This window comes from Gopherus evgoodei, chromosome 16 (genome assembly GCF_007399415.2).
Source record: "Gopherus evgoodei ecotype Sinaloan lineage chromosome 16, rGopEvg1_v1.p, whole genome shotgun sequence".
Lineage (NCBI taxonomy): Eukaryota > Metazoa > Chordata > Testudines > Testudinidae > Gopherus > Gopherus evgoodei.
Window position 1 is genome coordinate 14273618 of NC_044337.1, and position 25367 is coordinate 14298984.

The 25367-nt window shown below is 48.6% G+C and overlaps 1 protein-coding gene across 1 annotated transcript in view; it reads left to right on the top strand.

The window, feature by feature from the left end:
- Window positions 1-19316: 19316 nt before the first annotated feature.
- Window positions 19317-25367, top strand: part of PRRX2 (paired related homeobox 2) — a 74435-nt gene continuing 68384 nt past the window's right edge. The window contains exon 1 of the mRNA XM_030536008.1: window positions 19317-19560. Within this exon, the coding sequence (XP_030391868.1) occupies window positions 19317-19560 (244 nt within the window). The remainder of the gene's footprint in view (window positions 19561-25367) is intronic.

A 25367-nucleotide genomic window follows, 5' to 3' on the forward strand; every position in this document is an offset into this window, starting at 1 on the left:
CTTGTCTCCTTGTTTTTTGTGAGGTGCTCCTGGAGAGCAAACATTTGAAATAAACACATACTTCACATAAGCTATGTGGCACTGAGAAACCTTGGTGATAGCTGCCTTAGAAATACCCAAGATTTAATAAGATGCTAAAACTAAGTTTAAGTTATTGCAACTGCAATAACCATAAACCAAACTACATTACTGCTTATTTAGTTCTTACAACTCACTCAGCTGGCCAGTGAAAATAGGCAGGTCATTTTCCTCTTTGCTTATGGTCAATAGCTCTTGTGGGTTCTCCAGGGCTAGGACAATAGCACCACTTGGCTTTACCAAACCCAAAAGATTAGTCACATTTTAAGAAATGTTTTCAGTGATTTTTTTTTCAATTTTTGCTGATATAAGGTTTTGCATGGAGAGAGCGCTGGTCTAAGCAAAAGAGGCTCAGTCCTGCATTCTAATCCTGTCTTTGACACTGGCCCCGTCTGTCACGGAACAAATCTTATCAGGTGAAAGTCTGACCCCACTGATGTCAATGGGCCTTTTGCCATTGGTTTCAATGGGGCCAGAATTTCACTCAGGCTCTCAGCCTTGCTCGCCCCACTTGTAAGTAGGGGAAAACGCTTGTAATTACAGCATGTCCCTTGTAGCACCCACTAAGTGGCCCTCACAGAAGCTCCAGCTTCTCATTCAGTCCTTGAAGATCGATGCAGTCTCTTATGAGGTAAGGGTAGGCTAGGCAGGGTTAGCTTTTAATCAGTAACCTTTGATTGCACCAGCTGCACACAAACCAACCAAAAAATATGTCCATCGCTAATCAAACTTCACAGCTAGGCAAAGTAAGAAAAAAGCAGCTTGACAACTTCTTAGGATTTGATTTAAGGATTTTTTGTCACTTTGTCCATTGTGCTGTGATGTTCACAATTTGCACGTACAATGCTTTAACTTTTTGAATCGCAGCGCGTTTACTATCATTCAGTAATTACTGTCATTGTCTGAGCCCCATATTTTCATGCAGGCGTGAAAATTTAAATAGCTAAACAGAGACAAAAATGCTTAAAATAAACATCAGTATGATTGATTGAAATTCTACCCAACTGGCTTCGGCCACATCTCGCTATAGCGCATCGTGCTGTCTGCTCTGGGGCCGCTGAACCCAAAGTTATAGACCTGCTTTTGTCCCAGTGTAGCCCTTTGCCCATGTTAATCCTGTCACCCTCTGCCTTGTAGCAGCATCAGCAGACATACAGGCCATGTGGCATGGCACATGCAGTCCTAGGGGAGAAACAGCAAAGATTCAGAGGTAGAGCTGCCCCCCCCCCCCAGTGCAGAGTCAGTGACACTGGAGCATTTTGCAAATTTGTGTCATTTCCACTGAATTGTTTTGGTTAAAAAACAAACAAACAAAAAAACCAACCCTAATAGCCCCCCCCAACATTCCAACGATCAAAACCTTTAGATTTCCCAACTGAAAATGACCTTTTTGTTTCAAACTATCCTTTAATTTTACATTTTAAAAAAATAAAATGGTTTATGATGCTCAAAACTCAACCCGAAATATTTTAACTGAAACAATTTTTTTCGACTTTTCAATTCACCCCCAAAAAACTTTAAAAGTTTTTTTTCATTCAATCCAAAACCACCACCACCACCCCCTACCCCGAATGGCCAGCAAACCAAAGAGTCCGTCATGCCAGAGACTGCTGAAGCAAAAGATTTTTTTAACAGTGGCAAGTCCAATGACTAGTCACCATGACCAGAGGCCTCGTCCTCTCTGCACTGGTGCTGTCCTAAGTTTGAAACGGAGGAAGTGGGACTTACTTTTGATAACTGCCACTCAACGACATTTGATACCCCCGCAGGTTCAAATGTCAGGCTCCTGTCTTCAGAAATGAATCTGCCTTTTAACCTTTCTGTTAATAAAAAATGCCTCGTTTGCTACCCAGCTCCATCAGGCTCTAGTTACCACCCCGTTTCTCCTAGCTTCAGCCTGCTTTATGAGTATTCCTCTCCTTCCTCACACGCCCACCCCATGTTCTTTCGCCCTGGACGTTGTATCATCCTGCTGGGCTCTCGATGCATGGTGCAGTTTGGTTTGCAGACTGGCTTTCCCAGGGCTGTATAACTCTGGGGGAGTGCCTGTGTTTCTTAGGGCCATGATCACAGTGTGGGGCTGGGGTAGTAGTGATGGGGGTCCTTTGTGTTTTCTGAGCTATGGCCATACTCGTGATGAGATGGAGGCACTCAGGGCCCTGTGATTCCTCGGGGCCGTGACTCTGACCTGCAGCTGGAAAAAAGCCATGTCTGGTTCCCAGCTCGCTCCGCAACCCATGCCCACTGTGTGCTCAGGAGCGTGTCTGAGTAGGGCATGAAAAGTGAGTTTGTGGCCTCAGGCAAGGCAGCTCTGAGGAGACAGCGTGCTGAGTGCTGAAGCTATCTCTGCGGGGAGCAGAAGGAGAGAGGCCGAGAGGTGGAGAGGAGCAGGGGGGGAATGGAGAGTCTGTGAAGACGATCCTGGGGTAGGGCACAGCAGTTCCTGCACCGTATGGCAGAACAAATGCCCTACCAAGGGTCTTCTCCAGTGCCCTTCACTGTACTGTGTAGGTGCCAAGACAGAGTCATTGCTTAGAGGGGCAGAGCCTGGGCTTGCGAGCACTAAGAACCTGATTGTCCTCTCATGCAGACAAGGCGTAAAGCCACAAAAATCCAGGGATTTACACCAAGGCTAAACGAGTGCAAGTGACAGGAGCCTCAGGCCTTTAAGTTTTAGCAAAGACCCCAAGTCAGCTTGTAGAGCTGATAAATGAAATTGTTTTTAATTGTTCACTTTCTTAATATAACTTCTGTTCACCATCCACTACACTTGTCTATATTGTAACTTCTGTTCACTGTTTGCCATATTGTAATTCAAACCCCACTTTAAAACACTCACTCCATTTTGTAAAAGCCTCCTCCAACCTTCATGTTTGCAAACCCTGCTGTAATCTTATTAGTTTAGTTTAGATGTGTGACTAAGGTATGTATGGATGATGGAATCAACCTCCAGCCCCAGCCTGTCCTGATGAAATAAAGTTCAAACCCCACCGACTGAAGATGCAGACAAGAGCCCTAACAAAGTAAGAAGAGTCCACCCTAAACAGAAAAGGTACAATAGAAGGAAGATCAAAGCCAGGTCCCAGGCTGAAAGTCACGCCTGCAATTGATGGGTGATCAGTCACCAAACCCAGAGGCAGCGTGACAGTGCAAGACCTAGAGACTCTGGATTCAAACTAAAGCCTACAAAAAGGATGGATGAGATGGGAGACTTTGGAAGGTAACATTCTGCTGTCAACGTGGAAGGACATCGGTGCATGCCCAACAGAAATTCTTGTGCCCGAGTTTCCTGGCCAGTTAGCCACCACAAGCTACGAACCCAAGCTGCAAAATCAAGCCATGAACTTAAGCTATCTTCAGGACTGGTAACTATGCAGTAGCTGCAGAACATCTGATGGATGTTGTGTGTGTGTGTGTGTGTGTGTGTGTGTATAGGTATTAGGTATAATGTGTGTGTATAAGGATTAAGATATTAGTTATTGGTCATAAATCAGATTGTTATCATAATAAATGTGGCATCTTTGTCTTGCCCCCTGAAAAGATCCTGTGTAGTTTTGTCTGTACAACAAGCTGAGAGGCTGAGATGTTCCCAGCTCCTACACCTGTACTCCGGCTGGCTGTTAGATGTTTGCCATGGTCGCCTTGTTGGCCGTGCAAAACGAACACCGGCAAGGTGCCACTCACGTGCAGCCAGCATGTCCCAGCCTATCCTCGCGTCTGCCTTTCCGCTCGCGCCCCATGAGCACGACGGCACTTTGTAACGTTTACTTGCGCCTTGGTTGGAAAGGGCTGTGGGCATCACAGCTGGGTGTTTGCTAGCCCCCTTGGGAGAAAATGAACCCTGACAACTGCCCCGCCTTGATGGGTAGGTCAGAACCCTGCGGTCAGAAGACTGTGAGGCCAAGCCAGTAAGCCACAGCCTGGCCTTCTCTCTGTCACCAATTAATCAGCAGTTTGTAATTTGGGGAAGGGGCACGCTCCCTTGCCACTAGTTCTGCCCTGGAACGGGTGTGAAACTCACTCAATCTTTCATCAGAGTTTTCCTGTGAAAACTCTCCAGGCTCTTAGGCAGCCAGACCTGTCAGACCTGAGGCCTAGCACCTGGAAGTTGGAGATGCAAACAGGGAAAATATGTTGGCAGAGGTGATCGGTTACAGCTCTATTTCCAGTGGAGTTCTTCAGACACAGCTTCAAGCTACGGTCCCTTCTATGGTCTGCTTTCATGTTGCTGTTCCTCCAGGCTTTCTTTGGTCCACAGGTCCTGACGGCTCCATTGTGATCATCTCGTCTCACTTGCTTTCTTTCTTTTGCTACTTTAATTTCCCCATATACTGAGATGCTGGAAGAAGGATTTGTTCAGAGCCCTCCCCTCCAGACTTTTCCTCCCTGCCCGGGAGCCGACTTCTCCTGCAGGAGCAGAATCGAGGCAGAGAAATACATTTTGGAGCCACTGGGAGATGCAGCCCATCAGGGTACTCAGAGACTAGTAAAGAGTCCAACTGGCCTAACCCAACAGCCTAGGAGCTTTATAGCCATCCGCTTTGCATGGTGTAAATGGCTACAAAAAGTGCAGGGCGGCTGAGAATCAGCCACACTATCTGCAAAACACTTTAATCCCAAGGGCGTGTCAAGATGCTGCAGAAATCCAAAACTAGCATCGTCCCAGGGCGCTGAAATTCCAGTGGGGCGGGACGGTTGCCTTCCTGAAATACTACCTCCCGTCTCGCCAAAAAACCCTCCCCCCTCCAGTGCCCACTCACACCTGCAGGGCCCAGCACCAGGTCTGTTACCTTGCTTATGTGCCTGGCCCAGATAAACAGGACTTTCTGCAGGGATAAGCTCAGCTGCGTGTGTGCCTGCAAGGCTGCTGTTAGCTTTCTCCTCCACCTGCAGCAGGCCTAGCCTGCTCCCCTCTTGCATTGCAGCCTCAGGAGGACTTCCTGAGCCCAAGCTCTCTAGCCAAACGAAGCCAGTGAGCCTACAGCCAACATCGCCCCTGCCCCTCTCCCAGGGCCGACAGAGTTTGAACATCGCTGGGTGGGCTGGCGGGGGAGGGTGGTGTTAGTCTGGGGTTTTGATTTGCTTTTAACGATGCTATTGGCATTTCCAGGCATTTGGATCGTTGGAAAGTTAACAATAAGGGAAGCAGGGCTGGTGATGGGTTTGGTTTTTTTAACGGAATGAATCCAAATTTCAACACAGGGTTGCGTCCCTGGAGGGAGGGGGGCGGGGCGGGGGCAGAGAAGGCATGCAGCCCAAATAATCTGGCATTTTTCTGACATGTAGTCATGAAATGCTCCCTCCATCCCCCTCTTTCCATCTCCTGTAGGAGGCAGAGCAAAAGGGTGGGGTTATAGCACTTGCCTGAGAGCCTCTCCCCCACAGACTAAGTATAACAGCCCCTCTCTTGAGCTACCAGTGGAGTTTGAACTTGTGACCACCAGGGCTAAAACCATGCGCCACTACCCTTTTAACCCATGGTTTAATGCTGTTAGCACACAGCAGTAGTAGACTCTTATCATCTGTGGCTCAGCCTCCAATTCACCTACTATGGGTAATGACAAGTTCCCTCACACTGCCCCCTGCTGTGCGCCTCAGCCCAGCCCTGGAGTTGCCTGTCCCCCTCTAGCACTGAGAAGGGAGACCAGACTCCACAGTCAATTCTTGGCTTCCCTGCTGACCCCTCACCCCCACAAGAAATCGGGGGAGGGGCACAAATGCCAGCTGTGGTGAGAGTTACCAGCAGGCAGACAGCTCTCCCTGGGGCCTAGACGGATGCTCTAAGCTCAGCTCCTGCAGCCCAGCATAGTTAGGTTTAGTAGCCTAGCGCCTAGGACCCCCTGTTGTGGATGAGTCCCCGCTCCCGCCGCCAATGTGCTAGGTGCTGTACTAACAGAAGCAGATTTGACTGGCGATGAACGGGATGTAGCCCAGGGCCAGTCCTATGCAATCCAATCCTCTCCACCTTCCCCAGCTGTTTTAAACTGGAGCAGAGGTGCAGCTGTGGGGAGGCACTTTAAACCCCGCCCCCAGGTTCCTCAGCAGGACACAGCAGTCCCCAGGAATGCAGAGCATCGCAGTGCTGCCATCCAAGCTAGAACAAGACCCCAAAGGGCCAGGTGTGCATAGGTGTGCAGGGGGCACTTTTGTACAATGTTGCGGATCCACTGTCCCTCATCAGGGCACAGCAAACAAACCTCTGGGGGTGAGGAAGAAACAGAATCTACCACTATGCAGAGCCTTACATCGCCTGCCCATTGAGTGCCCTGTCCCCAAACCCTGGTGCTGCAGGGTGAGTTATCTATGGTACTTAGCAAGTCCGGCTTGCTGTAATATCTGAGCACCCCACAAGCTCACAGGCAGGGCGTGTTACAGATGGGGACTGAGATGCTAAGTGACTTGCCCAAGGGCATGCAGGAAAGCTGTGGTGAGGTCCATAAAGACCCATCTGTCACCCCCCACCCAGCTCGCAATTGTTCCTTTCCTCCCCAGAGCACTGGCTCCTGGGGCCTGAGTCTGGCACGGAGCCTGTGAGCCAGCAAAGAGCCTGCCCCAAAGCATTGGCTTCAGTGGGATCTGGCTCAGGAAAGTCTCTTGTTGCTACAATGGGCTTTGTCCCATAGACTCTAAGGGCAGAAGGGCCCATCGTGATCATCTACTCTGACTTGCTGCACATCGCAGGCCAGAGCTGCTCACCCACTCCTGGCACAGACCCCTAGCCCAAGAAGTGGGCAAACTTTTTGTTCTGAGGGCCACATCAGGGTTCCAAAACTGTATGGAAGGCCAGGTAGGGAAGGCTGTGCCTCCCCAAAGAGCCTGGATCCTGCCCCTATCTGCCCCCTCCCACTTCCCATCCCCTGATGGCCCCCTCAGATACCCTGACCCCTCCAACCCCCCCTTCTCCTTGTCCCCTGACCACCCCCTCCTGGGATCACCTGCCCCTAACCGCCTGGGACCCTACCCCCTCTCCAACCCCCCCTGCTCCCTGTCCCCTGACTGCCCCAACCCCTATCCACACCCCCACCCCTTGACAGGCCTGCTGGGATTCCCATGCATATCCAACTCTCCCTGTTCCCTGTCCCCTGATCGCCCCCCCGAACCTCTGCCCCATCCAACCGCCCCCTGCTCCCTGTCCTCTGACTTCCCTGACCCCTATCCACAACCCTGCCCCCTGACAGGACTCCCCCCCCCCCGGGACTCCTATGCCTCTCCAACCCTCCCTGTTGCCTGTCCCCCGAACCTCCGTCCTATTCAACTGCTGCCTGTCCCCTGACTGCCCCAGGACCCCCTGCCCCTTATCCAACCCCCCGCTCCCTTACGATGCCACTCAAGAGCAGCAGGACTGGCAGCCACGCCGCCCGGCCGGAGCCAGCCACGCCACTGCACTGCCCAGCAGAAGCTCGCAGCCCCGCCGCCCAGAGCGCTGGTGGTACAGCGAGCTGAGGCTGCGGGGGAGGGGAACAGTGGGAGAGGGGCCGGGGGCTAGCCTCCCCGGCCGGGAGCTCAAGACCAGGCAGGATGATCCCACAGGCCAAAGTTTGCCCACCTCTGCCCTAATCTCTGGCTGAGTTACGGCAGGCCTCAAATCATGGTTTAATGACACCACAGGACACTCCATCCCCTATGTGACCCAGGGGGCTGGTCCCTGAGGGTAACTATTCAGTTGTGGCAGTGGGCTATCAGGCCTGAGGCTCGTGGGTTCATTGCTGCACAGTGACACCGTTACAACAGTTCGCTCCTCGAAAGGGGAGCTCCAAGCACTTTGCAGACATTAGTGCATTGGGGGCGGGGGAGGAGGGGCGTTGTGTGGCATCACCAGGCACTGAGGTTTCCTACATGCACCACTCTGGATGGGGGCAATGAACATGTCTTATAGCCCCATGCAAGGAAAACAGAAAAAAAAATCCCTTGCGCTACCAAACACATTAAATGTTTGTATGGGTTTACCACATTTTTCCTCTTCATCTATTAAGGGGCTTAGAAATAGCTCAAACAGTGTATGTGTTAATGAGATATGTTGTGACACTCAGAATAATTCCTCCTACTGCATTTCTACTGCCCTGATCACAGAGACGGGGTCTATCCCCATGCCACCTGGGGAAGCATCCACCCCTTGGGGTTTGAGCCAGCCCATCGAAGTCAATGGCCATTGTCCCATTGCCATTAATGGGAGCAGGAACAAGCATTTGCAGTGTGGGCTAGTGGTCAGAGCAGTGAGGCTGGGTTTCAGGACTCCAGGGGTGTAGTTCCAGGTCTGCCACTGACTTGCTGTGCCATCACGTGCAAGTCACAGAACCCCTCTTAGGTCACTAAAATTAGCAAAGAGTCCTGTGACACCTTATAGACTAACAGACATATTGGAGCATGAGCTTTCGAGGGTGAATACATGCATTCGACCAAGTAGGTATTCACCCACGAAAGCTCATGCTCCAATACATCTGTTAGTCTATAAGGTGTCACAGGACTCTTTGCTGCTTTTACAGATCCAGACTAACATGGCTGCCCCTCTGATCCTAGGTCATTGTTTCCCCATCTGTCAATCACGAGTACTCATGTGAAAGGCAGCGCTAGATAAGCATGAGGTATTAGCATCATCATTCAGGCCTGGCTCTCACAAGCTCCACCACCTTTCTGGGGGAGGGGTGGTACCCAATGAACAGGGTTATCAGCCCTTTCTCATAAGACCATTAGAACGGCCAGACTGGGTCAGACCAATGGTCCATCTAGCCCAGTATCCTGTCTGCCGACAGTGGCCGGTGCCAGATGCTCCAGAGGGAGTGAACAGAACAGGGCCAATTATCAAATGATCCATCTCCTGTCATCCAGTCCTAGCTTCTGGCAATCAGAGGCTAAGGACACCCAGGAAGGGTGACCAGATGTCCTGATTTTATAGGGACAGTCCCAATTTTTGGGTCTTTTTCTTATATAGGCTCCTATTACCCCCCATCCCCATCCTGATTTTTCACATTTGCTGTCTGGTCACCCTACACCCAGGGCATGGGGTTGCATCCGTTGCTAATAGCCATTGCTGGACCGATCCTCCAGGAACTTAGCTAAATCTTTTTTTCTGCCATCAAAGATCTATTGCTGGCGATAAGACAAGCAGAACCAGCTGCAGAAACGGCCCTGTCAGCCTAGCAGAGTTTCTCACTAACCATATTCAAAGGTCTCAGGCTTTTGCCCCATCATGGCCATTTATAGCCCTGAGACGTGACATGCCACGGGCACGGTGCAGAGCAATAGCAGTCTGCGGCTCCGGCCAGGCAGGCCCTTCTCCATCTCAGAATAGCCCCGGCTGGTCAGAAATTAGTTTGGGGGGACCATGCTCAGTGCCAAAGGCAGATCAAAAACTGCCTCTGGCAGTGTAATGGCCAGAGGTACCCAATGGGTCAAGCCCCGCCTTATTATTGAATATTTATGACCCCCAAGGCATAGGTGAATGCCTCTTTATTGTCCCTCATCCCAATGAGGAGAAGGGCGCCAAAGTATCCATGTGTATAACATCCTTCTTCAAATCTCTCCCACTCTAGGTATCCAGCTCCAAACCCTGCAAGCCAAACCTTCCCGGTGGGGAAGTGACTCCAGATTCCAGAGCTGGAAGAAGTGCATTTTTAGGGAAACAAGCAGCGATTGCCTTGTGAATAAAAGCTTTGCTGGCCACCGCCAGCCACAAGCATTCTGTGCCCTGCTAGAATAATAGAGATGGGAGCTGCCCTCTTTCCAGATCTCTTTGGCTGGGCTGATTGCAGGAAGAATGCAGTTGGCTATCCATCAGGGAGACAGAGCAAGGGAGAGAGAGAGAGAGGGCATTTTAGGAGGAGAGCCAGGGAAATTTGATCATTAAGAAACCCTCCTGGCTGTCTGGGGGAATTTAATTAAATTGCTGGAGAGGGCTGTATACAAGGGAGCACATCTGGATCCAATATGTGCAGCTTTGATTTTTTCTTTCTTTTTTTTCTTTTTAGTTCAGTCTTTTCCCATCTCGCTGCTGAAGGGTGGGGGGAAAACGGGAAATAGCAGAGCCACGGAGCATTGGTTCATCTGGGACTAGAATTCCTGGCACAGAAAGAAAGAGAGAGAGAGAGAGAGAGAGAGAGAGAGAGAGAGAGAGAAATAGAGGGAATAAGAAATCTGGGAGAAAATCTTTAACAAGAGCATGGAACAGGGCACTTTGTAACAATGTGGACAAGTAGCTAAATCAGGCTGTGTGTGTGGGTGTGTTGGGTATCCTAAAAGATACAGGGAGAGGATCTAAATTCCCAGTGAATTGCACCTTCTGGAAATTAAGGAGATGGCAGGAGAAATAGGAATAGATCAGTGAATAAAGAAATATCATTCATAATTAGGCAGATAGAGATAGCTAGAACCACCTCCTTTGCCAACCCTCTATGGCCTGCCTCCCTCACAATAGATTTCCTTTCCGAATAGATTAGCACTGCACTCCACTCAGCCCCACAGCTAAGCCTCTGTCTCTCTCTCTCATATAGTATAACACCCCCCCCTCGCGTCACACACACACAGTCTAGATTTCTCAGCTCTCTGAAACCCTCCAGCATTCTCGCTCCTATCGACCTGTAGTCCTTGCTCATCTGCTAATGGGGAAAACAACCCAACCAGCCCACAGAAGGCCCGATACCACTATCGGTCTGGTGACTTCAGTGGAGTTACTCCTGATTTACATCAATCTATGCAAGAGGAAGATAAGTTCAGACAAACAGCACTGAGGAAAAAAAGCCCCCTGCCCAAAAACCTAGCACCCCCCTTTGACATCCAGCTGTGGAGAGCTCACTATGCCTAAACATGCTTAGTCAGCAGAATCAGTCTGCAAAAGGGGTCAGACATATGAAAATGGGCATTTTTAGTGAAGGGAGGGAATTATTATTTCTGCAGTGTAAAGCGTGGCCACTGGCAGGCGAAAATATCCCCCTGTTGGTCACCTGTTGACTGGGCAGGAGATGAGATTGTTACTGTTGAACCTCAGACTCCAGCCCAGATGTCCATAAGGGCCCTCCACCCAAAAAGAACTAGATATATTCGTGGAGGATAGGTCCATCAATGGCTATTAGCCAGGATAGGCAGGGATGGTGTCCCTAGCGTCTGTTTGCCAGAAGCTGGGAATGGGCGACAGGGAATGGATCTCTTGATGATTCCCTGCTCTGTTCATTCCCTCTGGGGCACCTGGCATTGGCCACTGTCAGAGACAAGATACTGAGCTAGATGGACCTTTGGTCTGATCTAGTATGGACGTTCTTATGTTTTATAGGGCTGAGGACCCCTGGCTTAGAAACATTTCCTTAGGCTCCTGCTCTGGGCCCTCCACCCAAACCCAAAGCATGAGGCAACCATCTGGGCTTCCCAGGTTTGCAATTGGGCCCCTGTTGCAGGCATGTGATGGCCATAAGGGCTCGGACCAATGGCCCTCCTAGCCTGTGATGGTGCCACCCGGAGCACAGCAGGGACTGGGAATCAAACTGAAAGGAGGAACTGTCCTGCAGGTAGAGGGAGTGCACCAAGGGAAGTAATCCCCAGGAGTAACGGGCACAGGGGCAGGGACTCCAAAGTAGGTGGCTTTGAAGCTGGCATGCAGGCGAGTGAATCAAGACATCCTGGCCAGCGGTCAAGAACTTGATTGAAAACCTGGCCTGGCAAACTCCCATTGACGCCAATGAGGCAGGAGTTCACCTCTGGTGTTTATTGTATCTAACATCACAGGGGAGCCTTGTCATGCCCTGGGCCATATGCCGTCACATGCACTCGACTGTGACGCAGCAGAGCCCTAGGGCAGTATATTTGGAAAGGGGCTTATTGCTGACAGGAGTTAGGAACACACACACACACGCACGCATGCACACACACACACACACGTGCACAGAGACATGGCTACATTAGTCCATACTGGAGTTCCAGAGGCAACGTCTAAGCCACGGGGGGGGGGGGGGGGGAGAGGCAAATTTCAGCAGCCTTGTGTAGCTGCTAAAACCTAGAACCTAGTGGCCTTTGAGCAAACCCCACAACAGCTCCCTGATTAATTCTGACTCCCCCTCCTCCAGCCCCTGCTGCCCTCCTAAGCCCCTGCAGCCTGGTGCTCACTCCCTCTAAAAAATAAATAAATAAATGCTCTTAAGCAGCCAGCAGCGCAGCTTTGCCCTCAAGCTTCTGTGCCGGCTTGAATTTGGCCATTCAGTTATGTCACTCCTGGGAGCTCCGTGGATTTGGTGCTCAGTTTGTCTATTTAAACCTGCAAACCACACAGCATAGAATCATAGATTATTAGGGTTGGAAGAGACCTCAGGAGGTCATCTAGTCCAACCCGCTGCTCAAAGCAGGACCAACGCCAACATATACAACCTTGCAATCGCATTCGTACCCATCTTGTTGCCCAGTGGAAAAAACTCCTTTCCTGCTGGATCAGTGTGGGTGCGAAGATGTCAGGCGAAAGCTTGTGATCTGTAGACGGCCAGTCTGGCAGGTCTCCTGGATTTCCTACCAGGCCAGCTGCTTGTTTACTTCACCTGAATACCACTCTCCTCCGCACAGCCAGCGAGGGGGCAGAGAGGGTTGTTAGCAATTGCAGGTTTCTGTCAGCTTCCCCCCATTCCATTTCCTTCTGATTTCCTCACAGCTCCCGTGAGCTGAGAACCGTGCTACGGAGGAGGTGGAACCACCACCCAAACCCAAACAATACTACCAACACCCAGAGGCTCTGTAATGTTCTGTACCCTGCGCTGCAGTGAACCTGCAGCGCGACGGGATACACGCCACCGACAGCTCCTCTGCTGTGATATCAGGTGCCTTCTACACTCAGCTAGACCATATGTGGCTCTTCCACATTGTGGAGCTGACAATTCTGGTAGGTGTTCAGGAATCGCGGGTAGGAGTCCGAAAGTTTAGGCAGATATTCTAGAGCCTGAAGACTGTAATCCTTATTCAGGCAAATAATCCTTGTTTGAAGCCAATGGGAGCTGTGCCTGGATAAAAACCAAGGGGAAGATAAGACTTTGGCTCTAATCCAGCAAAACGTTTTAACACGAGGTCCCTTGGCTGCAACTGGACTACTCTTGTGCTTAAAGTTAAGCACGTGTCTAAGTGTTTTGCTGGATCGTGTCCTTAATGACACACACATGGAGAATAGCAATATTCTGCTTTTGTTGCAAGCGATGAAACTAGATAAACTTCTAGCTGAGATTCCCTCTCTGGAATTAGTTTCAGTGCCTGATGTTTTGAAATCAGTTGCAAGTCAGGAGACACACGTGTTGTAAATGGCTTCCTAACTTGTAGGGTAAATAAGGAAAATTTATTGGTTTGACCTCTTGGATCATCTCCTCTACGAGCGTAAAGGGGGAGAGAGCCCAGCAAATGAAACAGAAAGGTCAAAAGTGTACATGGCTAGGAATTATCACAGCATAAAGATTCAGAGGGGGAGCTGTGTTAGTCTGGATCTGTAAAAGCAGCAAAGAGTCCTGTGGCACCTTATAGACTAACAGACGTATTGGAGCATGAGCTTTTGTGGGTGAATACCCACTTCGTCGGATGCGTAAAGCTTGACTGCAAAGAGAGGTTTTGCTGCTCAGGGAGAAGAGGAGCCAGGATTTGCATGAGAGCTGTTAAAGAGTGCAGGAAGGTTTCAAGGAAGATGCAGATTCAAAAGGTGGAGAAACTCTAATGGGGTATTATGGACAGAGTAGTCCAGTACTGATGCAAGGTAAACGCTACACTAGTAAAACACTGAATACCCCTGTGAACCCAGGTAATTGCATTCTGCCTATGCCCTGTAAACTTCCTCTGCAGTTTCAGACAGAAAATATGGGTCACATCTCAGATGGTGTTAGTTCTAGAGAGATGCTGATGCCATTCTCATCACTGCAGCATGCGAGTGTGCTAGAGAAGCACCGACCCAGTAAGTGCAAGCTACCTTCCATACCTAAAAGTGTTGTGTAGCATTGCTACTGAACTGCTGCGATGTTCCACCCCTAGAGGCAGCTGTATTTCAGGGATGAGGAAGAGGATTGTGTTTGTAAAACATATTAAGTTCCTTTGTGCTGGTAGGCACTACATAATAAATAAATAATCTGAAAGAAAACCTGAAGACATTCAATGAGATTACTAAAATAAAATAAAATAAAAGAAAAAGAAAGGTTTAGAAAAAAAACTGAAGGAAACAGGACATGGCAATGAAAAGTCCATCCACAGGGTTTCAAACTGCAGCCTTCGCAAACGTTGACCATACAATGGGCCAGATCCGTAGTAGGGGTAAATTGCATTGCTCCATTGACTTCAATGGAAATATGCCACATTTACACCACAACTCAGCAAAGCATTTAATCACATACTTTAAGCTATTCAGCAAAACATACATGCTTAACTTTAAGCATGCGCTAAAATCTCGTTGATCACGTGCTTAAATGCGTCACTGAACAAGGATGAGGGGTGGATTGCTGAACTGGGGCCCCACTGAGATCTGGTTTTGATCATTTAAAACAAATGAAAATTTAAAAAAAACATTAGGGTCCCATCCGAAGGAGCCAACAAAGCAAGGAGATAGGTGTTTTTACATAGATGTCTCTAACTCTAGATGCATCGTATGGCTGGAGGGGGAAAAATGATGCTTTAAAAAAATACTACAGCTGGAAAGGAAATTGCATTAATACAGATTGTTTTATTTTAAAAAAGCAAACCCTGACCTCTACTTCAAAAAAGTCATTAGCCATTCCCCTTCTGAAAGGCCGACAGGGGATATTATTGAAAGGCCAGTTAATTTCTCAATGACTTACTGTTCTTGCTCTGCTCCTGGAAATGTGTAAAGAGTTGGAGGGTAATTTAAGGCACCCTGCAGAAAGGTGTGTAAATCTTTGCATGTCTAAAGAAACTTTACCAGACCGCTAGGATTGGGAAAAAGAAAACTCGCTGCCTTTTTTTCTTTCCTTTGGAACTCTGATCCCCTTTGATCATAAAAAAGGTCATATTTCACCCAAAAAAATATCAGCAATCACAGGGGCTGAGGAAGTGCGAGCCCAAGGGGGTTTCACTGCCGATTAATCCCTCCGTTTCATTATTTAACACTCTGAACTGAGCAAAACTCTCCTCTGAAAGAAACAGGCTGGCCTGGGTTCATGCCTAGGGTCTAAATAATAACAATGATGCTGATGATAATTATAACCCTGATTAAATAGGGTAGGAGGGAGACAAGGCTAAACCATTCAGCCTCCCCCTCCCCCATGGCCTGAAAATGAATAGCCCTTGCAGATCTCCAGCGCTCCACAACATAATCACAGCAAGATGTTACCCAGCTAAAAGAAGGCCTCTGGGTTTGAGCAATTAGAAGGCTTGTGGGAAGGTCAGAGGCCAGTCCTTAGCCTTCAGGACCTATCCTCTAGCCACAAATGCTCAATCCCTAACCAGGAGATACCAGCCCTTGAACCCTAGTTGCCAGTATTAAGCTACTAGCTTTCCACCAGTCCTGCTGTGTTGCCTCTGATGCCCTAAAATAGTGTGTTGTGCGAGGTGCCCAGCAGTGCTGTCCACTGTCCAGCTGTGGGAGGTAGATCTCCATCCACCAAGCCGAGAGGGGCAGCGCTGGGCAGCCCTGTTAATCCTTCAGTGTTCACAGCTTGGTCTGATACTTCTAGAATTTAATTGTAATTTACAGTAACTGTAAGACATAATTGAGTAAGATCGGTCTGACAGAGTTTATGACCTCCCTGGTGCATAATAATGGACGCGGCGAGCAGATTCTTGGGCAAACCCAATCTTCTTTTAAAGATACATTTCTAGCCGCAGCTGCCAAAATATCTGCCAGGCCATTGCTTGATCGACTATCGTGAGAAAAATTGAGTCCAGTGTGCTTCAGGATTAATCCCAGTAATCTCTGTCTTGATCGTTCTCTGGGAAGAGTTCACCCAAGTCAGAAATTGACAAGAGGGAACAAACACAGCTGGGCAAACCTCTGGTAGCAAAACGTGAAACGAAGCAAAACTTGGTTTACATTTGCCAAATGGCAGCATGGCTTAGTGAACTGCGTTTGGAGCTGGGAGCCGGGTGTTTGAAGGCTCCTACCTTGATGATACCAATGAGGTTATAGCTCAGTGGTTTGAGCATTGGCCTGATAAACCCAAGATTGTGAGCTCAATCCTTGAGGGGACCATTTAGGGTTCTGGGGCAACAATCTGTCTAGGGACTGGTCCTGCTTTCAGCAGAGGGTTAGAATAGATGACCTTCTGAGGTCCCCTCCAACCCTGATATTCTATGAAAATACAAGCTTTGAAAAGTACCAATGATCCTGTGTAGGGGGTTGGACTAGATGACCTTGGGAGGTCCCTTCCAAACCTGATATTCTATGATTAAGATACTCTCAGGGCAACCCTTTGTGCCTAAGGACAATGACTAGAACAGAAGGTCTTTTACTCTGAGCCTCAGTTCCCCCATCTTTAAAATGGGGGTGATAATCCTCACCTACCTCCCAAGAGGATTGGTTTTGTGTGCAGAGCTGCTTGAAATTTGAACAACATTTTGAAAATTCAATCAATACAAAATAGGCAGGGGAACATTTTGATGAAATTCCCCCCCCCTCCATTTTTAGCCAACTATAGAGTTGGTTAAAATAGAATGAATTTCAAACTTCCGTAACCAAACAAAAAAAAAAAAAGGCAGAAACATCTGAAAAAAAAGGCATCATGTTTGTTTTCTTATATGACCTGCTCTATTGGGAAGCATTAATTCATGAATCTTATTAAAGTACTTCAAAAAATGTAAACTGCTGGAGAGTTTGCTGATGAGCCACTCTGGGCCAGTTTCAGGCCTTCTTTATGGTTCCTGGTGGAAACCAGGTCAGATGTGATGGTTTCACATTGAGCTTTTGGATTAATTCGAACCTGACATGGAAGGGATGCTATCGATTCCATCCGGAAGCCACCCACCCCTTTTTCTCTGGTACTACTAGAAACACAATCCTTTCCCACACAACACACAAGGCTAAGGACAGAAATGGGTCCAACCCAAAACCTCAGCTCCAGTATCTGCAAACCTTGAGGAAGTTTGAATCCAAATCTGAGCCGGGCGACTCTTCATAAGGACAGCATTCCTGGCTCCAGCTGCTGACTCCTCTAGGAAAACTGAAAAATGTTGTAAGCTGTACAAGCATTTTGTTTATACCAAGGGTGGGCCAGCATTGTCCAAATTTAGATTTGATTTAGGCTCTGATTCAGGGACGAGGTCAAGTCAGCATAAGGCTTTTAAGTTCAGATTTGGTGGTGATGCTATCTCACCAGCTGTTCTCATGAGATTGCACCAGCATCAGAACGACAAAACAGGCCCTTCCTGGGTTTGGATAAAAACCGGAGCCAAAGGGCTCGGACCAAAAGATTAGATTCCAAACCATCTAAGAATCAAAGGAGGTCTGATTCAGGGGTTTACCCTGGGCCTGTTTCTTGTTTCTGCATCCTGTCTTGCTCTCAATTTATCCTTTAGTAATTTACAGACATTTATATGACAGCAAGGTCTTTACTCCTTCAGACTCCATCCACTCCTGCGCATTACCCATTTGAAGACATAATTTACTCTTTGTGACACTAGCAGGTGGAGATGAGGATTAGGTCACAGAGGATATTAAATTAGCTAAATTCTTTGTGGGAGTCAGATTATACAAGCCCAGGAGACCACACTCAACTCTCATCCATAGATCTGGACCCTGCAGCTCAGCTGAGGAGTTGATTGGTGACAGAGCATGATGGGAAACCTGTCATGCTTCGTCTCATGATTTACCTGTCCTTTGGTCAGAGACTCTCAGGTTGACAGCCCATCTCTAAATTCATGCAATAACATCTTTTGAAAAGAGAAAAGTTTGGATTGGCTTCTTTATCAGCCCAAATTGCCTCACTCTAATTCAGAGAGATCCATGCTCTGATTTCAGGTACACCCGTCTAAATCTGGAGTCTCTGCTGACTTCAGTGAAGTCACTTCCAGATCACACCAGGGCTAAGAAGATCAGAACTGGCAACATTTAATACTAATGAACGAGGCTGGAGTCCTGTTTTGGAAGCTTAAAAAACAGCCTCTGAAACTCCATCCTTGTTCTTGTTTTAAAATAGGCACATCTGTCACCGAAAAACAGAATGCACAAGTGAAACTTGCTACATATTTTAACTTGATTCAGTCAGTGAGCTCCCTAGCTGGGATATTTTAGGGCATGTTAAGAGTTCAGGAGTAGATTTTTATGAGCTAGGAGTTTGGATCGCCAATACAGGTCACGTAGCTGTACACACATGTGCCTTCAAAAACAAGCTCACCCACAGCACTGAGGAAGAATCAGGATAGGCACAGATACATCAAAAGAAAGAAAAAAATAACTAACCTCCCCTCCTGTTGTCCTGACTGCAGCCCCTCACCAGACACTAATAACAAGCCCCTACCTCACTTTTCAAAGCTTGCTTCTTTCTTTTTCTTTTTCTTTTTAATTTTTAGAGAGGAAAAACTCATTTTTCCTCTCTCAGTGGCTGCTTTTCATTAGGGAGGCTCCTTAGCAATCCCTAGGGAAGCAGCCTATGAGTTTTTAACTGTGGTGCAGGGCATAATTATCTCGTTAAGGCAGGAGAGCTGGGTTTTTCCCAAGAGAAGTGACCTTGATCTGAGGCTGAGGGAGGCAGTGGGGGCTATGCAGAGATTTTGAGGAGGGTGTGTGTATGTTGTATATATGGAAGGGGGGGGTTACATTGATGTGCGTGTGAGCTTGATTTTATGAGGTCCCTTATGCCAAAGCATGGGTCAGATCTTTCTCCGGTGGAATCCGTACATGTGAAAAGCCCTTCCCCTGTCGAAGCTCTGCTGAAAACATTCACTTACACTTGTTGATAGAAGCACTTAACTTTCTCAGGCACAGGAGAGGGGGGAAAATGCGTGCGGGGTAAGAGGGAAAGCGAAGTGGTTTCTCTCTCATTTAAAAAAAATCTCTGCAGCAGAAGAGAGGGGGCAGACAAGTGGGGGGGGCAGTGGGGGCTGTTCGCGTCAGTTTCAAAGAAGGGGCGTTGTGTGGACACGTTTCGCTGAGCCACTGCAGAGCGAAGGGGAGAGGAAAGTTTTGGGTGTTTCTTTTTTTTTTTTCCCTCTCCCCCAGACGTCAGCACAAGGCGGACCGGCGCTCGGGCCGGGAGAGGGAGAGCGAGGGGCTGGCTGCCTGGGGCAGGGTGGCTGCCTGGCCGCTCGGGGCACGGGGGCGCGGGGCGGGCTGGGGGGCGCCGGAGCGAGCCATGGACAGCGCGGCAGCCTTCGGCGTGGACAAGCAGTTCGGCCCCAGCCCCGGGCGGATCCCGGAGCCGCCTGACAACCCGCAGGGCAGGAAAAACTTCAGTGTCAGCCACCTCCTGGACCTGGAGGAAGTGGCGGCCGGCATGAACGGGCGCAAGGAGCCCGGCGCGGAGGCGAGGGACGGCGCCAAGGGGCTGCAGGAGCCGTCCGGCGGCAGCAGCGGCAGCGAGGCGACCCCCCAGGACAGTGAGTAGCGCCGGCCGGGTGGGGTCACTGCTGGGGCAGGGAGGGGAACCCTCAGAAATAGCCAGGGGGCAGGGTCACTGCTGGGGCAGGGAGCGGAGCCCCCAGAAATAGCCGGGGGGGGGGTGAGACCAGTATAATGGGGGGCAGAATCTGAGCATCCCTTAGAGGCATCAGCTGAGCAGCAGCTGGGATGGGACACAACTGAGAAGGGAGGGGACAGTGCTACTTAGTGCCAGGGGCACCCCAGGCCTGGCGGTTCCGAGCCCTGGCACCTCTGCCCCTGGCCATTCCGAGCCCCGGCATCGCTGGCCCTGGCCGTTCCAAGTCCCAGCACCTCTGGGCCTGGTGATTCTGAGCCCCGGCACCCCTGGCAGTTTCGAGCCCCAGCACCCCTGGCCCTGGCCGTTCCGAGCCTTGGCACCTCTGGGCCTGGTGATTCCGAGCCCCGGCATCGCTGGCCCTGGCCGTTCCAAGCCCCAGCACCCCTGGCCCTGGCCGTTCCGAGCCCCGGCACCTCTGGGCCTGGTGATTCCGAGCCCCGGCACCCCTGGCAGTTTCGAGCCCCGACACCTCTGGGCCTGGTGGTTCCGAGCCCCAGCACCCCTGGCCCTGGCCGTTCCGAGCCTTGGCACCTCTGGGCCTGGTGATTCTGAGCCCTGGCACCCCTGGCAGTTTCGAGCCCCGGCACCTCTGGCCCTGGCCGTTCTGAGCCCCAGCACCTCTGGGCCTGGTGATTCCAAGCCCCGGCACCCCTGGCCCTGGCGGTTCCGAGCCCCGGCACCTCTGGGCTTGGCGGTTCCTAGCCCCAGCACCCCTGGGCTTGGCACATCCGTTATGAATGTCAAAATATTGCTTGAGCCCCGGCACCTCTTTCACTACAAATTAAGCACTGAGTGGAGGGCATCAATCCAGGGTATCAACAGCGATTGAACCAAGCTTCTGAGCACCTGATTTCATAGGGTCAGACCCTGAGTGTCAGCTGGGATGGGACGCAGGCCCCCAGCCCTGGTTTTAACTTATTTCTCCAGCTAATTTTGAAACTTATGTGATTGGACTCAGCCAAGACATTTGTGCTGTGGGTGGGGATAAGAATGGGACACCTTCCCCTTCCCCCCACACACTCCTAAATGGGTGGCTGGCATCTCTATACTGATTGTGGATGAGACAGGGCCACTGGTTGCCCTTTACAAACTGTGACAGAAAGAGAGTTGTTGTTGGGCCACCGGCACCAAATAAAGGCCAGATCAAGCCTGGCTCCAGTGGGCATAGACATGTGAGACTGGGCTGGTGGCTGGTTGGAGCCGCAGGTCTGAGGGCTGGGAGAAGAGCATGGGAGACTTAAAAGTGCCTGGGAGTGAGTAAGGGGCAGAGGAAGAGCATCGTCCATGGTCAGGGAGAGCTCTGTTGATGCACACAGGGTTTGGGCAGCGTGATTTGCTGGTTCTATTTGCGAGTTCCATTAACAGGCCTGTGGACAGACCTTGTGGTCTGAATACTCTGACTTTAAATGCACCAGCGCAGCAAAGGGACTATTCGATTGAAAGAAACTCATTCCATTCAGGCAGGAAATGCTACAGGCCAAATACTCCCCTGACCAAGATGTTAAAAAATAACTAGGAATTTTGAGTGCCTCAGTTTTGGGTTCCCCAACCCAAGGCATCTGAATGTTGCCCAATTTTCAGAGAGCAAGGGCTCAGCGTTTCTGACAGTCAGGCTGCGTTTAGGTGTCTTGAGCTGGATATCCAAAAATCACTAGTCACTCTTGACAATCTGGACCATTATTTTATTTTCCAGAACAGATAATACCAAACCATTATGGCTAGAGCAAGTGCCCATCTTTATTTAAAAAATTAAATTAAACCAGCACGTCTTTGATTTTTAAAGGGCTAGATTTTGCCCCTCTTCACTCAGATTAAGCAGTCCCTGGCTCCACAAATCACAGCAATGAGATCCATTGGACCATTCACACAGCAGGGCACTGCTCAGTCTAAGTCAGAGGGGCAGAATCCGACCTCTGGTTTAAAATTAACTGAGTGCTGTGTGAGGTTTGCAAGCAAGCTTCTAAAGTCACGAAGGTAGAATAGTATATTGATATTTTGCTGGGTCTGCTGCAATAATATCACAGGTCCAAACCAAACACAGCGAACTTCAAAGAGCCAGAAGTATTTTTTAATGCCATAAACACTCAAGTTTGGTTCCTAGCTGTCCAATAACCTGGGTAACCCAAAAAGATCAATTATTTGATCTCTCTTTGGAAAATTCACAATAGGTCTCTACCCATCCTAAATTTATGGATCAAAAATTACTCCCCGCCCCTCTTTTTTTTTTTTTTAAGTAAGGAAAATAATTTGGCTTAGGTTTTTAATCTGAGCTTCAATAGGCACTTTTTCCTCTCCGCCGAAGGCAAACTGAGACGTAGGCATCCCAGCTCCTTCTAAACTCATAAAGAAAATGAAAAGAGACCCCTTGAAGAAGTGGAGCAGAGCACTTGTAAACACCCGTAAGAAGCACACTCCAAAGAGCCAATGCACTAAAACGAAGGCAGAACAAGCATTTTTCTTGTTTTCAGTCTGGTAGCGGCGTCTTGTCGAGTGACTAGCATCTATCTGAATGCAACAGAGAAGCCGCTTAATCTCATTCCTTATCATTAGAGTCTCCATGTACGGTCTCTTTTTCACAGCATCATTCTTGCCAGGAAGTTGGGCTAGCTATTGCATCTAGAAAATGACTAATACGTTCGCCAGTCGATGCAAAAGCACTGGAAAGATTCTTGGGGGTTTGCAGGATATTGGTTTATTGCCCTCCCAGGAAAAAAATATTAGCACATTTTTTTTAAAGTTCTTCCTACTGATTTCTAGTAAATTTTGAGAGAGAAGCTGGAAAGCAAATCAGCTACAGTTCTGCGCGGATCTCTGAAAAAGGAAAGACCAAAACCACGCAGGTTTCTCTCTGTCTCTCTCTTATTTTTGTGGCTGGTCTTATCTGTTATTGTTACCGAATCAGAGAGGGGGAAAGACAGTCTCCTTCAGAAGGAGCATATACACACACACCCTCTGCAACAGAAAACCTCCAGCACTTAATTTCACAAATCACAGAGAATGGACACAACTTTTGAATATAGACTCTGATACTTCTTGATTTTGTATTGTGTTTAAGATACCAATATAATCGGTGCCTTAGAAGTATGATAGATAGATAGATAGATAGATAGATGCCAAAGGAAAGAAAATACAGTGATTATGGGAAAGCCAACCAAGTCAATTTCCTTTGGAACACACATTACAAAGCTTTTTCAATGCACATTTTTTCTGATGAGTCGAGATTAAAATACTGTGGGAAGCTCCTTTCGCAAAGAAACGTCATCTGCTTTCCAGCAAAACAAAGTAGCAATCGCAAAGTTTCTAAGCAATGCAGTATACAGAATGCAATTCTGGTTATAGTGAACCTCTGCAGAATAAGGAGGGAAAATACTATCAAATCACTTCCTGCAAGATTACTTTGCAGGAAAAAAATATTGATCAAATAATAATCCCGTTTTTCCCGCCAAATTACACTGGGTTTCATCAATAAAATATTTGATACATGGGAAAATAAACACAATTTTAAAAGAAGCAAATTGCTAAATCACAACAAGTGGAACCCATCCATGTGGTGTTTCTATCCAAAATGGGTAGAACATTACAGTCCTCTACGTCAGTACTCCCCGACTCTAAACAATGCCCAAGAGACATGGGTTGAGAATTAGGGCTAAATCCCGAAAAACCCTTTTGGAAACAGTCCTTATGGGAGTGGACGACAGTGGAACTACTCATGTGAGTAAGGGCTTGCTGAAGGGATCCCTTCATAATCATAATCTTAAACGCTACCCATGTGATGATAACATATAGTGCCCTCAATGAATTGCAGAGTGAAAGGAAAAGGGATGCTGGGGAAAATACGTACACAGACAAACTTTGCTGTATTGTAACACACATCCCTAAATAGGTATTTGACTGGAAGGCTGGAAAATGCCCGTTTTGTAAGGATTAATAGCTGTCTAGGCCCACCGGGCTAGTTTAAATGACACTAGCCATTTCTACCAATGAGACAGACGGCAACATTTTCACAAGCACCTAAATGACTTAGGAGCCTTAAGTCCCATTGATTTTTCACCGAGACTTAGGTATCACGGTGACTTTTAATAGGATCCTAAATCACTTAGGCAGATTTGCCAAAAAAAAAATTACCCGGAAACACTGAGATTCCTCATTCCACAGCTCAAGACTGGGAGAACTCGGGCAATGTTATCAGTTTGTCAGATAACGACAGTCTCTACAGCTCATTAATTAAACCTTTCCACCGTGGCACACTGAGATCAGCAGCAGTACATCTGATTCGAGCAGAGCACATCGGGCTTATTTTTTAAAACTATTATTACTTCCTCTTCCTTTTTTTTGTGGGGGGGAGGGATCAGCTTTTTTGATGTATAAACATGTTCACAGCAACTCTGTTGCTGTCAGCACGTTACTCTGGAGGGTTCCTCTAAGAAGTACGGCACCGGCGAGCATCAAGGCTGATGTAACTGATTGCTAGAGAAAACAAAGGGCCCTTCAAAGCCTTTTCAAAGTCGCTGCACGTAGGGAAGGGAATTACTGGGAAGTGATGGTCCCAGACCAGCACCGGGGGAGCTGCAAGTTAAAAGTGCCCCTGTAGTGAACCATCCCATGCAGCAGATGGAGAGACCCTGAGCACCTCCACCTAACTCCAACCTGCACTTCTGTCCATCAGAGACCTGCTGGTTCAACCAGCGTCCCCTCTGTAGTGTAACATACCTGAGAGGTCAGAGGCAGGCTGCCATGCGAGGCCACTCCCAGGCATGCCTCTTAACTGGGACTGATTGCAAAGCCGCCCGTTTTATTTTGGACCCCATCAGTTCCTCATGGTCCTGCATGAAAGCGAGGGCCCAATCCTGCAGCCCTTACTTGGGCAAGATGTTAGTTGAGTAAGAGACAGTTAGTAAGAGGCATGATCAGCCTTGATGCTCGCCGGTGCCGTACTTCCTAGAGGAACCCTCCAGAGTAACGTGCTGACAGCAACAGAGTTGCTGTGAACATGTTTATACATCAAAAAAGCTGATCCCTCCCCCCCACAAAAAAAAGGAAGAGGAAGTAATAATAGTTTTAAAAAATAAACCCAATGTGCTCTGCTCGAGCAACTTACGCGTGCAAGTTGTCCCGCTTAAGTCCCAGCGACAGCTCTACTCGCTCGTGTGTGACAGGGCTGCAAGATTAAGCCTTTCGATAGGAGGAAAAGTTATGTACATGTTAAAGGAGTGAATACTTCCTCACTTCCAGCGGCCTCCTTTGCTGGTTTTCGTCCTGCCATGGAGTTCATTCTGGGTCTGTGTTGCACATGGGAAGCCTGGGAAAGCCGAGAGCAATAGACTTGTTCGATGGCCGCCACAGTCAGGCCCCTGTGATCCCATTCCTAGCCAACTTCTTTATAATATTCCCTGGGTCCTCAGCCTTTTAAACAGGAAGCCCGCTCCTAAAGCATCCAGACACCTTTGTGAAGCTAGGCCAGAAGGAACCTTTGTGATTATCTAGCCTGACCTGCCATAAAACACAGGCCAGAGAACTTTCCCAAAATAATTCCTAGAGCAGATCCTTTAGAAACACGCCCGGCTCTTTGTGATGCTCTGGGGTTTTACAGGAGAAAGAGATAAAAATGTGCCTCCATAGCTCCAAATAAATATAAAATAATAGCAACAAATAAAAAATTAGCAGAGGAGTGGTTAGCAGGGACTGAGCTGAAGTCCTGCACTTAAC